This window comes from Rhea pennata, chromosome 3 (genome assembly GCF_028389875.1).
Source record: "Rhea pennata isolate bPtePen1 chromosome 3, bPtePen1.pri, whole genome shotgun sequence".
NCBI classification, from domain to species: Eukaryota; Metazoa; Chordata; class Aves; order Rheiformes; family Rheidae; genus Rhea; species Rhea pennata.
The window spans coordinates 129,420,128-129,432,275 of record NC_084665.1 but is presented as its reverse complement, the minus strand read 5'-3'; the positions used below and the strand labels follow the sequence as shown (position 1 = coordinate 129,432,275).

The 12,148-nt window shown below is 47.7% G+C and overlaps 1 protein-coding gene across 3 annotated transcripts in view; it reads left to right on the top strand.

Annotated features, from left to right (window-relative positions):
- ASXL2 (ASXL transcriptional regulator 2) overlaps positions 1 to 12,148 on the top strand; it is a 133,084-nt gene that overhangs the window by 87,581 nt on the left and 33,355 nt on the right. For all 3 annotated transcript variants that reach the window (XM_062573357.1, XM_062573358.1, XM_062573359.1), the window contains one exon: positions 5,457 to 5,572. In XM_062573357.1, the coding sequence (XP_062429341.1) occupies positions 5,457 to 5,572 (116 nt within the window). The remainder of the gene's footprint in view (positions 1 to 5,456; positions 5,573 to 12,148) is intronic.

The following is a 12,148-nucleotide window of genomic DNA, read 5'->3' as shown; positions in this document are numbered from 1 at the left end:
CTCCAGATCAGTTTGATTTCAGTTCCTGGAAGATGGGAGCTGCTGTTCCTTCTGTTGCATTGCATGTTTCAGGCTGTAATTATCTCCAGTTTTAAAAGATAAAGCGGGGAGAGACCCAGGAAAGGTTCGGCCGCAGGCAGCCGGGGAGCTGTGCAGAAGGCTCTGCCCTTTGCTTGTGTCCCCGGAGCTGCTGCAGCGCTGGAGGATGGGTCTGGGCGCTGCTCCTAGGCTAGCAGCGCTTTGGTTGGTTGGGTTGGGTTGTTTCCATTGCTCATGCACAAGAGTTCTTGTCCATCTCTGTTCAGGGTACAAGCTTTAGCTTGTTTATTATAAACAATGTTTTATGTTGTTTATTTCTTCTCATTTCAAAATATTTTGCTTCTCAAATTCTCCAACAGTTACAAATTTATATTGGCTTTCTTCTGAGCACTCTCTTTGTAGTAGTCGTTTTGTTTCATGCTGTTAAACAGTTTGTTTTATTCCACTCAAGCTATCCGTATGCCAATATTTGGTAGAGTGAACTTCCAGTGCTCACCTTACAATGAGTGACCCAAAGACTAATCTTCTTTTGGAGCCACTGAAGTAAAACTGTTGTGTAAAGGCAAGGTCATTTGGCTGCCTGCTTTCTTCAGCAGCTTCCACTGCATCTCTTCTGAAACAAGTCTGCGAAAACCAGCCAGGCATTTCTGCAACATGAGTTGCAGAGAGAAATCTTAATCTTGATCTCAGTTTAGGAATTGCCAGAGCGCCTGCCAAGATGAAAGACTTGTGTCATCATCCCATCGCTGCCCCGCGTGCTCTCCCCATTTCCCTGCTCCCTCCTGGCTCCGTCCGTCTCCAGGTGTTTCCCGGCACTGGCTGAACCTGCTGCGCTCTTTGGGCTGAACGTTTCTCCTGCAAGTCCTGTTCTCCTGCCAGCTTCGCGCCGCACGAGCAACAAGGGAGGATATGCAGTAAATCAGACATTAAAATATTGGTGAATGAGCTAATATTTTTGTAGTTCTGCCTAATAGAAGTAGTGGGTTTTAAGGGACATTACAGTCACGCGCTCGGTCTCGCTGCCCCAAAGCAGGGTCAGTGGCATCCGTGCATCTTCTCGGTGGTGCTTATTTGACGTTACTTGTGAAAGACAAACATGAGCTGGAATGTGATTGTTAAATATCCTTTCAGGAAAGTCACCATATGTATTCTGGAAGCCAATGAGGTTTCAAACAGACAAACGTCCTGCTATATTCACACCCCAAAAAGTAAATAACCTGGTAAAAGACGTCCAAGAAAAAGGAAGGAAAGAGAGACAGACAGACAGACATGATACACACATTTTCGCTTGTCTGTTATTTTTGGTCTCATGTTTTGAGCAGGTCTGTGCTGACTGCTAAAGGCAGATGAGACTTTCTGAGTCTTAGTGCTTCTCTTTTGGAAGCAGCAAAGGCCGTTAGCAGCGCGGGACCTGGTTTGCTTGTGGCCACTCTTGCCCTGGTGGCTGTCGGAGCTCGGGGCTGGCAGGAGAGCAGCTCCTAATGGTTTAGAGTTTGCAAATCTTAAAGGAACCAACTACCTTGTAAAATGCCATCAGGTCTTACCAGACTGAAATTTTGCATTTAACTGACCTTTAACATGGCTAAAGTTTTGTTGTAATTCCATTTTTAGCAGAAATACTTTTGTGCAAATTACACTTAAAGTAAGAAAACTGGAGTGCAAGTGAGTCGCTGTGGCTGTGGTTGGCTGCAGAGGTGCCTTCTACCAGCATCCGTTCTTGCAGCGGGACGTGGGAGGACGCTGGGTCTACGCGTGTCTCGGGTGCCAGGCCAGGTTTGGGGAGGTTCTGCTGACACACGTCCCACTCTGTCTCATCTACGTTAATCTAAGAGAGAGCTGCTAAAATGTCACCTGAGGGTAAACTTAAACTCTTTTCCCAGCCAAACCAGCAGCAGGAAGCAATGAAACCTTGTGAAGGAACCAGCTGTCGCACCAGCCTCAGGCTGGGTTTGCAGTCGCTAGTTTTTGGCTAGATAATCTTGCCTACATGCACATCTGTTGAAGTGCTTTTCCAAGCCAGCGCTCAAGTATCTGAGCGGGGCTTTTATTAGCACTGCCCTTTAGTTGTGTTTCTGTCCTTAACCGCTTATTTTCAGGAGAGCATCTCCATCCGTTATCCCGTACCTGCCTGCGGGATTAGGAGATGCTTCCTGCTGCCGTTTCACAAGATTGGCCGAAATTCGATCAATGTTTGTGCGAGTCCTCTGCATCCTGTGAAGGGTGCAGACGTCGTGGGAGCTTGTGCGGAGGCCCGGCGCGTGCTCTGCCGCGTCTGTCCTCCCGCCGCCTCGGCCGTCGCGTCGGGAGCGGCTTGCTGCGGCGTTTCGGTCCTCCCGACCGCGTTGCGGTTGCAGCCGGCGGTTGCATGCCCAGAGCGGCGGGGCTGGCGGCGCGGTCGCAGCCGCTCCTCCGGCGTGCGAAGGGCGGCCGGCGGTCCAGCCTGCCTCGGCGAGGCGCTGGAGAGGGGAGAAGCAGCCTGCGGCTGGCTTAGTGCTTCCGCTTCCCCCAGAGCTGGTCCTCCCTGCCCCAGCGGTTGATGTTCCTGCGCTTCAGACGTCCCCGAAGCAGTAGCCTGCGCCTGCGCGTGCGTTAAACGTGCAGCTCAGCGTGTGCTTTGCTCACCTTCAACCGCGGCGAGCAGGACGCCGCGGCGCGGGGCAGGAGCACCGCTTCCCGTAGGGGCTGCGAGCGCCCGGGCGTCGCGCTGCGTGCCTGCGTTTTGATCCTCTTCCTTCTTTTCAGAGTAACCTCAGCTCTCTCCATCTCCCTAATTTTTCCATGTCCTTAAACGTTTAGTTTCCTGGATCCCATCAAATTTGGTAATACGTTTTTTTGATACTGTGCGACGAGCACCGCAAGATGCAAGTGCCGCAGTTAATGCAAGACACTGAGAATTTAAGATGCATCATCTTTTGTCTGTTCTCATACACCCACCAGCTGTAACAGCATTAAGATGCTTCGTATTTCATATGTAATCGTGACAAATTCTTGTATCTTCTTGCCCGATTCCTATTCTCCTCCGTTCTTTGCTTTCTGTCCCATTCAGCATTAGACTAATGACAATTCTTTGTCCAATAAGGAAACAATTTTAGAAGCCTTTTTAAAGGAGCATGTTGAAAATCTCTGGAAGCCGAAATGAACTCCTATCAACAGGCTTTCTTTTTCCCGACGCTCTTTACGGGTGCGTTGAAAGAACGCCAGTCCCTTGGTGAGATGTGGTGGTCCTCTTCTCCAGGTGCTGTCGCACTGTGATCTTTCCAGCATCTTATTATCCTTCCAGAACTATGGTTTGAACCAAATTTAGAGATGAATGCAAGTTTGCAAAGCCAGTAAATCTCTGGGACGTTCTTACTGTTATTTTAAGATACAGGTATAACCTTTGATTTCCAGCTCTTTTTTATAAAGGTTTCTTTAACTTTTCAGTTGTAATACTGCTTGCTGTGCAACGTTACCATCTTTATCATGCATATAGAACAGCTGGACATGGTAATGCTTATCAATGGCTTTTAAAGTCCTGGTTTCTTACCGTCTCCTTGCCTGTGAGCTGTTTTTCAAGGCGTTTCAGAGTCTGGTATCACCTCGCCTCGGTTGTGTTTGCCTTCTAAGAATCTTACGGCTTTTTTCTCACTTAAGTGTTTATGCCGTGTATGAGAATTTTGCTTTCTATAACTTAGTAACAAGTTCAGTGCATTTTTATTGCAATGTTGCTCTCTGATGCTCCCTGTCCCAGCTTTATTTCCGGGAGCTTCCCTTCCCCGTGGATCCCGGCCACAATCCCCCTGCCGCTGCCGTTCATACGTAGCGCTGTCAACATTTTCCCTTACTGCGTGCTGCTACAGAAGGGTACTGGTTTAGCCTCGTCCTTTCAGGAAGCAATAAATTACATCGTTTACACGTGCAACCGTACAGTGTCCTTTATGCTAGGGGCTTCCCCCCGTCTGGCGTCTGTCTGCACACCCGTACTGAATTTGCTAACTCTTTTTCCTTGTGTTTACCTGCTGCTGCTTGTAGATCTACCTTTGAGTTCAGTGCGGTTCACTGTATCCCGCTGATGTTCTTGGCCGCGTTGGCACAGTGCCTGTTTTGTCATGGCCATCATGCACCGCAGGTCATGCTGATTAATGTAGTTTTGCTTTTAAGATTCTTCTGTTTGTGTGCAGACACTTAAGAGCAAGTTTTTTCACGTTGATGTCTGTTTTTATCAGTTCCTTCAGAACCGTGTGAAAACCTGAAGCCTGCTGAATTTTAGTCATCTGACATTTTCCACTGCTTACAACGGATCAAATATGTTTTGTATCTGGATCTTTCAGTATTTAGCAAATGTTGTTTTGTGATCTTGTTCCACGTGGGCTCCATTTAGTGTCCCTCCCCGGTTCAACCGTGGGCGCCAGTACCAGGACTTGGCTAGAGCTGCCGTCGCCTTGGCTCCCTTCGTGCCTCCTTCGTGCTTCCCTCACCGCCGTCCAGGCAGCGGCTGTTGCCCTCTTCAGTCTCGGCAGCTGAACAGCTTTGACCAGCCCTAGGCTGCTGAGTACCTGGCTCTTCGTATACGGACGCATTTCCCGAGATCGTGGCTGTTAACGAGCGCAGAACGATTTACCGGGCTGTGGGCGCGTGCACGTCAGCCGGCTGCTGCCAGGGCAGAGGGTTCTGAGTCTGCTGTGCCAAAGAGGGGTCCTCAAACCACACGAGCAGCTGTGGTTGAATTCCTGGCACTGCTTTGCTGGTTGCAACGAGACCATTTGAAAGTCTGGATCAGCTGCAGCTAGAAGCCCTGCGTTAGAGCTCCAGGTGGCTGGGGCTAGATTTCTGTACGCATCTAGGCTCATTCGCTGAGCATATGGGCTTATTGACTAGTATGTCGTGGTGCCCCCGATATTCCTTTTGAAAAAGGAGCGAGTGACGGTCACGATCTGGTTTTTTTTGTGTGTGTGTGTGGTGTATCTGCCCCCTCTTGCATGGGATGCGGATTTAGTCTGATCAGAAGCTGCCGTCAGCTCGGTGTCTGATCACAGGTGATTCCTGTGTAACCAGATGAAGGCACAGTTGTCCATGCCTGTATTTCCGTTCAGATTTGAATTATCTAGACCTGCATGAAGCTCAAGCTCTTTGCCAAGCTGCAGTGTCGTTTGAGAGCAGCTACTGTGAGACTAAGATCATAAAAGAAAGAGATGAGCAGGAGCTGGAAGCTCTGAAGTCGGTCACAGAAATTCCTATTGGCTTGCAGAGGAAACAGGCCCTGTGGATGGGAAGGAGGTGGAAACGCTTCCTTGTGCAAGACGGGACGCTTGCTGGAGGTGCAGCTTTCATGAGCCTCGTGGGGTGATCTGTGGTGGTGGGGACCGGCTAAGGCACGGCAGGCAGACATATAAAGGTTGGATTGTGTATTACATATTGTTTTTTTTCTTCCTCTCTAGTGTCATCTAGACTGTCACAGGCATCCTCCCCGCAGTCCGGCTGCCCGTCACCCTCCATCCAAACAAGCAAAGTCATCTCCTCATCCCAGAAGCACAGCAAGAAGGCACTCAAACAGGTAAGCCGGACCGTCTGGACCTTGGCCTACAGGTCCTTGCAGTAATTTTATTTCTCTGGTAAATCCTCTTGCTAAGTGAAACTGCACTCAGCAGGGGAATAAGTCAGGACTTCCTGTCTGTCTCGTAGAAACCAGGGTTTTGCTCAAAATGTCCCTCTGTCAAGGGAGATTCAAGATACTGTGCTAGTTAGTCCCTTGCTTTTTCCCTAAAAGGTATCTGGATATTTCTTTTTATTATTATTTTAGGGAATAGATGTAAGATGTTATTTCACCCAGCTTTTGAATGACTGTCCTTAGCTTTCCACAGTGTGTTTTAGAAAATGGCAGCTCTTGTTGAGAAAAGATCTAAGTCCCGTGACTTCCTCTCCTTGCTGGGGGCTTATCTACATTTCCAAGGAGTTCTGTGGGTCCAGTGTGTGTGTATATATGGAGGGAGGAAGGGGAAGGAGAGCTCCCTGAATCTCCATCTGCAGTAGGAGGGAGAATGGAGGGGTGATAGTTTTCCATGCCTAGGGAGTGGCCGTTCTGTGTGTGGTGTTTATTACGTGCACGCGGTCTGGAACACGTAGGTGCAAGTGCTTCGGATGGTTTGTTTCTTGGAAAATGGAAAATGCAGGATGAATTAGTGCCCCGAGTATCTTATTTGCAGGTGTTTCCCCAACTGCGTGGTTTAGCTTTCTGTGGTCCCTGCTAAGGAAATGCTTTATCTGGGTTAGATTTACTCCTCGGTAAAGCACAAACCCATCAGAGTTAGGAATCAAGTTGCAGAGGAGGCACTTGCCGGGGGTCACGGGCGCTTGTCGCGGTCGGACGCAGCCGTGATGTGCGCCGCATCAGGCCTCCCCTCCCCGGCTGGGTTACGCCGTTGCTTTAGGCAGATGTTGTATTTTAAAACCCAGAATCAAGCTTTTCTGCTTTCATTTGAATCCTCAGAGTATTGCTTTTCACTAACGGAGTGTGATATTACGTGAACTCTTCGCCCTCCCTTCCCCATCCCTCCTCAAGCCTCGCTGGCAGGCGTTTCGCTCCGAGGTCCGCGAAGGCCTTCATCCTCAAAGAGCATCATCAAACAGCCTCGGGGTCTGTCAGAGGTGGTCATCTTTCCCCTCTGCTCCCAGCGGTTCCTCTTCGTTTTCTCTGTTCTCTTCTGCACGCTCTAGGTCCCTATTCGCAGACCCACACGCTGTCTGCTTCCCTCCTCTCTGCCCAGCCTCCTGGTCCTCACCTGCCTCATCGTTCCCCTCTTTTCATCCTGGGGCTCCCTGGGCCGCCGCTGCCACCAGCCCTTCCCCCTGTACGTGCGCTCACCGCCCTCCACCCCAGCGTTGCGAGGCTGAGGTGTCTCCTCCGAGCACCCTCGGTCCGTCACTCTCCCGTATGGAGCGACCTACCTCGCAGCTCCTGGGTCCCCAGATTTACCGAACGCTCTCAGCTTCGCTGTTCTGAACCAAATTGGGTCGGGGGAAGAATCAGAAATGGGGAGAAATAGGGAACCGCAGGGAGGCCTGTGTGTCTGTGGGGCATAACTGTTCCTTCTGAACCATTCTGGAGCTGCTTAGAAAGCAAGAAAGCAGGTTTTGATGGTCATTATCTTCCACCACAGCAGCTTTTCTCCCCTGAGCTCAACTCCTCTGTCCCAGGTTAGAGCGTCAGATGGTGAATAACTTCTCTCCAGGCACAGTGGAAAAAAACGGCGCTCCAGCATACCTGCCTGATAGTTTTCTCTAGCTTTGGAACAAATTCAGAACATTGCATGCCAAATCCATTGCTTAACTATTCCAGTGGAATTTTTCCCTTTTGACTTCATTTTACATCTCCTACCTCTTCCTAAACCCAGTTGCGACTCTGAGCATGAAAAATCATACAAAGTAGATAGAATGACCTAATATACATAGCAGGAAAGAGCAGCAGTGTTGTGAGTTATAGCAGAAGGAAAAATCTAATTCCTTTTTTCCACTTAAAGGCTCAGTATCTTCAAAAAGCTTTTATCTTTTTAATTGACTAGGGCCTAGATTATTTCCTATTATGTACTGGAAAAGTCAGCTGGCTGGATTCAGTGCTCTCGTTTGAAAGTAGTGATTATCACCCTATTTGAGGGAAGCAAGAGCAGTTACCAAGTGAGGACTTTTAACCCTGGAACATTGCACTGCAGCTGTGCTGGCGTTAAGTACCAGGTCCTTTAAGAAATAAGGAGCAGATTCAGTCCATAAACAGTTCAGAGCTAAAACTGTAAACTACAGCCAAATAAGGTGGCATCCAGTAGAGTGCTGCCACCACGCAGTACAGTAAGTAAGCAGGTGGCAGCATATTCTACAAGCTAAATTTTCTGGAAAGTGAAGATATTAGCCCCGTTGTTTCCTGTCATCTCCAATCTACTGACCTCATCTCATCCTTATGTAGCTTGAGCAGCCATCCCACTGTCATCAGAATTCAGACCTCATCATGATATTTGGAGGTTAGAAATTGCACCTGCTCTTCTGATAAGAGTCACTGTCAGTCTTACACTGTTGGCCTTCGTCTTCATCCCTTTCACTTTCCTCTGTTACCGTCGCCATCACGCATACGCTGAATGAGCCAAGGACAGAGGTTGCATTCAATTACGTCTTAACAAAAACTCACAAGTCAAATGAACAATCACTTTATCTTTCCTTTTGTGTGAAGAAGGGAGCTATACAGATTTTTGCCTACTAAGCATGTCCCCATGAGTTTTCCTGCTAAGCATGTCATCGGAGTCTGATACTGCAGTCAGGTCCAGAGAGGAACAAATAGATACTTAGAACCAGGTCCTGGTCCCTGTGGCAAGCGCTGTGTCCTGATCCATGGCAGGGCTGGCAGAGAAGAATGCTCTGGTGATAAAAGTTCTTTGTATCAGGTACAATTAAAGAACCTTCATTACCAAGGTGTTAGGATTAGAGTCTTTCTCAAGCACTACCTGGGATATTGAATGATGCTGTTTTGAGTGATTGGAGGAGGAATGCAATGGTTCTTTTTCAATTCTATGGAAAAGTGATGGTTTCCACCCTTTACAGAGACGTTTACTTCAGAGCTGTCCTTTGTGCAAATGCACCCATTTCTCAGAAACATCTGCTCTCCATTGAGACTGGTAGGCTGTATGACAGAAAGAAAAAAAAGACAAAGAGAACCAAGAAGAAAACAGTCCTCCAGGAAATGGTCTAACACTGGGGCAAGCTGTTCTCTCCATGCTGCAGCTGCATTCCTAGGTACCACCCACAGTTTCCAAAGGTGACTTTTCACTGTGTTTAGAGATGGCCCCTTGTTTGGCTGAGGCCGGGAGAGGGGATAATAGTGGTGACACACAACAGAGCTGGTCCCCAGCACCAGCTGGAGAAGGCACTCCTGCCATGGTAGAAACCTCCATATAGACCCAGCTCTGGAGGGCAGACCGCTCCTTTGGGAGTGCTGGTGCCTGTCCGTGGACTGGGGATCAAGGGACCTCACTGCTGGGCTGGGCTCTGGTTGAGGGGCTGAGCCCCAGGGCAAGGAGCTGTGGGAGGAAGTGGACAGATTGTGTCCAATCAAGGAATATGAGCAGCAGAGCAACAGGGTCTTTGGATAAACACTCTCCCCACACACGTAGGCTCACACCTCCTGGAAGTGAGGACCTGTGCCCGTGATGCCAGGAGGGCCAGGTACGGCCTATGCTTGAACAAGTGGTGTATGGAGGCTGTATGGAAGCTTGGCACATCTGGCAGCAGGGGGAGAACTCCTTCCCCTCCCGCAGATCTGAACCTACAGAGTTGATGCAATGCCATAATGGCCAAGGAAGGGGAGCCAGCTCCACTGTGCAAGGCTTCAGGGCCAGCTGGGCCTAAGCGGAGCATTGACACCACCGGTTCCTCTTGGTGCAGCTGGCTGGAGATTCCTTTCTGCAGGGAGCAGAGATATCCACCTGGGGACCAGACATGCTGTCACATTAAGTATGTTGTTTGCCAGGAGTCCAGATCAAAGGTGTTACAGAGATGGCCAATTCAGAGACTGCCATTCAGTCTATTCCTCCATGTTGCTTATCCTCATAGGCAGTACTGACACTGCCAAAGGAGACTTGGGATGGCTTACGTGACTGGAGTGTTGTGATGAAGGCTCTCCAGGGAAGAAAAGGCAAAGAAAAGGCAAGAAAAGGATGTCCTGTATGTGCAGAAGCAGCTGAAACGTATGGAGTTGTATGGAAGGGGAGCCAGGCTGTCTGAGAGCTTGTGGGTCAGGATCAAAGGAGAGGCCAGTGAAGGTAACATTGTGATGGGAGTTTGGTCCCTGAAAAAATGTTGGTTGAGTCCTGTTGGAAGCCATTTATGGATACATGAAAGAGAGGAAAATGACTGGGAATAGTTAGCATGGATTTGGGAAGAATGAATCATGCTTGACCAACCTGATTGCCTTCTGTGATGGAATGACTGTAACTGTGGATAAGGGGAGAACAGTGGTATTATATACCTTGACCTTATCAAAGCTTCTGACATGGTCCCCCATACTGCCCATATGTCCCAGTTGGGATTTAGACTGCTAGATTGATTAAAAAACTGCCTGGATCCTCAGGCTCAGAGAGTAGTGAGGTATGTTTATCCTTGACTTGGACACTGTTTAGAAGTGGAATTCATCACATGTCTATACTGGCACTTCTCCCGTTAAATATCTTTCTTGGTATCCTGTCAGAGATGGGAGGAACCTTATCAAGTTTACAGACAACACCAAGCTGGGGGATGCACTTAATACACTCGAGGGCAGGGTGCTGTTCAGAGGGACCTAGACAAGCTGGAGGATCAGGCTGAAAGGAACTTAATGAAATTTAGTAAGGACAAATACAATGTTCTGTGCCATAGTCAGATTAACCCCTTGCAACAGTACGGGCTGGGGAGCAGCTTTACCAAAATGGACCTAGGGGCCTGATAGACATGAGTTAAACAGGAACTGGCAATGTGCCCTGGCACCAAAGAAGGCCAGTAGCATCTTGGGCTATATGAACAGGAGATGAGGGAAATGATTAAGCCTCTCTACTCAGCAAGCATTAGACCACTTCTAATATACTGTGTCCAGTTTTGGGACCCCCAATGTAAGACAGACATCAGTTAATTTGAGTGAGTTCAGGTGAGGACCGCCAGGAGTGGGCACTTGCCCTGTGACGAGAAAAGACTAAGGGAGCTGGGCTTGTCCAGCCTGGGAAGAGAAGGCTGAGGGGGAGACCAGATAGCAGCCCCCAAGTACTTACAAGGAGGTTATTGAGAAGCTCTTTACTACATGGTGAAAGAGGTAGGAGGATGAGAGACACCGGACATAAGTTGGAACAAAAGAAGTTCAGGTGGGATATACAAGTAAAAGCTTTTCTCCATGAAAGCCATCCAGCAATGGAGCAGAGAGGCTGTGCCATCTCCATCTGTGGAGGTTTTCAGGATGCAACTCGGTAGGTCCCTGACCAACCTGCTGTGAGCTCAAGTCAACCCTGCTTTGAGCAGGAGGTTGGACTAGAGACCTCCTGAGGTCCTTACTCACCTGAATTATTCTGTGATTATGGCTGAAAATGAAGATTTAGTTAAAAAATACATGCCAGAGAAAACAAATTAAAGTTGAAATGGAATTTAAAGAGATGTGTAGATGAATAATCATTTCCTTCTCTTCCCACACATGCCTCAGCCGCCGTTGGCGTGGGCACCTCAGACACTGTATGACCAAGAATTAGGGTGACACAATGAACAAAAGCAAAGTTGTTTTACCTAAGCTGAGAAAAACACAGCAATTAAACAAATGGCATGCAGAATAAGAGGTAAACTGAATATAGAAAACTTTAAATATCTGAAGTGATTTGAGTAATGTAAGTTTGGATTCACACATCATTGCATGTATGGGAGTGTGTAGTGGTCTTTATAGTCTACTGTTTGCTTGGCATCCACTCTTGCTTGTGGTTCATCCTCATCCCAGAAAAGGAGTTTGTAAAAGCTTTCTCAAGCTATGTTATTTTATGAATTTTTGTGTTCTTCATGTAAATGTCAAATGTCTCTCTCTCCCTCTCTTTCTCTCTCGATCCAGTGGATCCAACATAAATTTATTGCATTTCAATGGGGTTTTTTTTTGCCCTATCGTACAAGCAGCTAAATAGAAATTATTAAATAAATAGGAATCTAACATATCAGCTTATTAGTTGTATCATGTTGTCATCAGTCTCTCATTTGTATTTTCCAAACTGAAATTCTGGTCTTTTTTTGTTCTCTTCATATGGCGGATTCTGTGGGCTCTTAAACCTTTTTGTTGTCTCTCCCTAGTCCTAGCTGTGTTCTTTTCTTTTTGCTTTTGTTTGTTTAAGATAGGGTGATGATCTCTAGTCAGCAGCCTTGCTAATTTGTATATGTGCGATATAATATTTTCAGAGTTGCTTCCTATTTCAAATTCTCCTGTATACTTGATCTGCAAAAATTTATTCTGCTGTTAAGTTCATTTGGGTTTGGAGTTCGTTTTTTGAAAGCTGATGCTTTCGTTTGGATAAGATAAATGTTGTAGTTTAACCAAATTGCCTTCTTATTTCCTTGTCTAATTAGTCATTTGTGCCTTTCAGGCTGTAGTATAGTT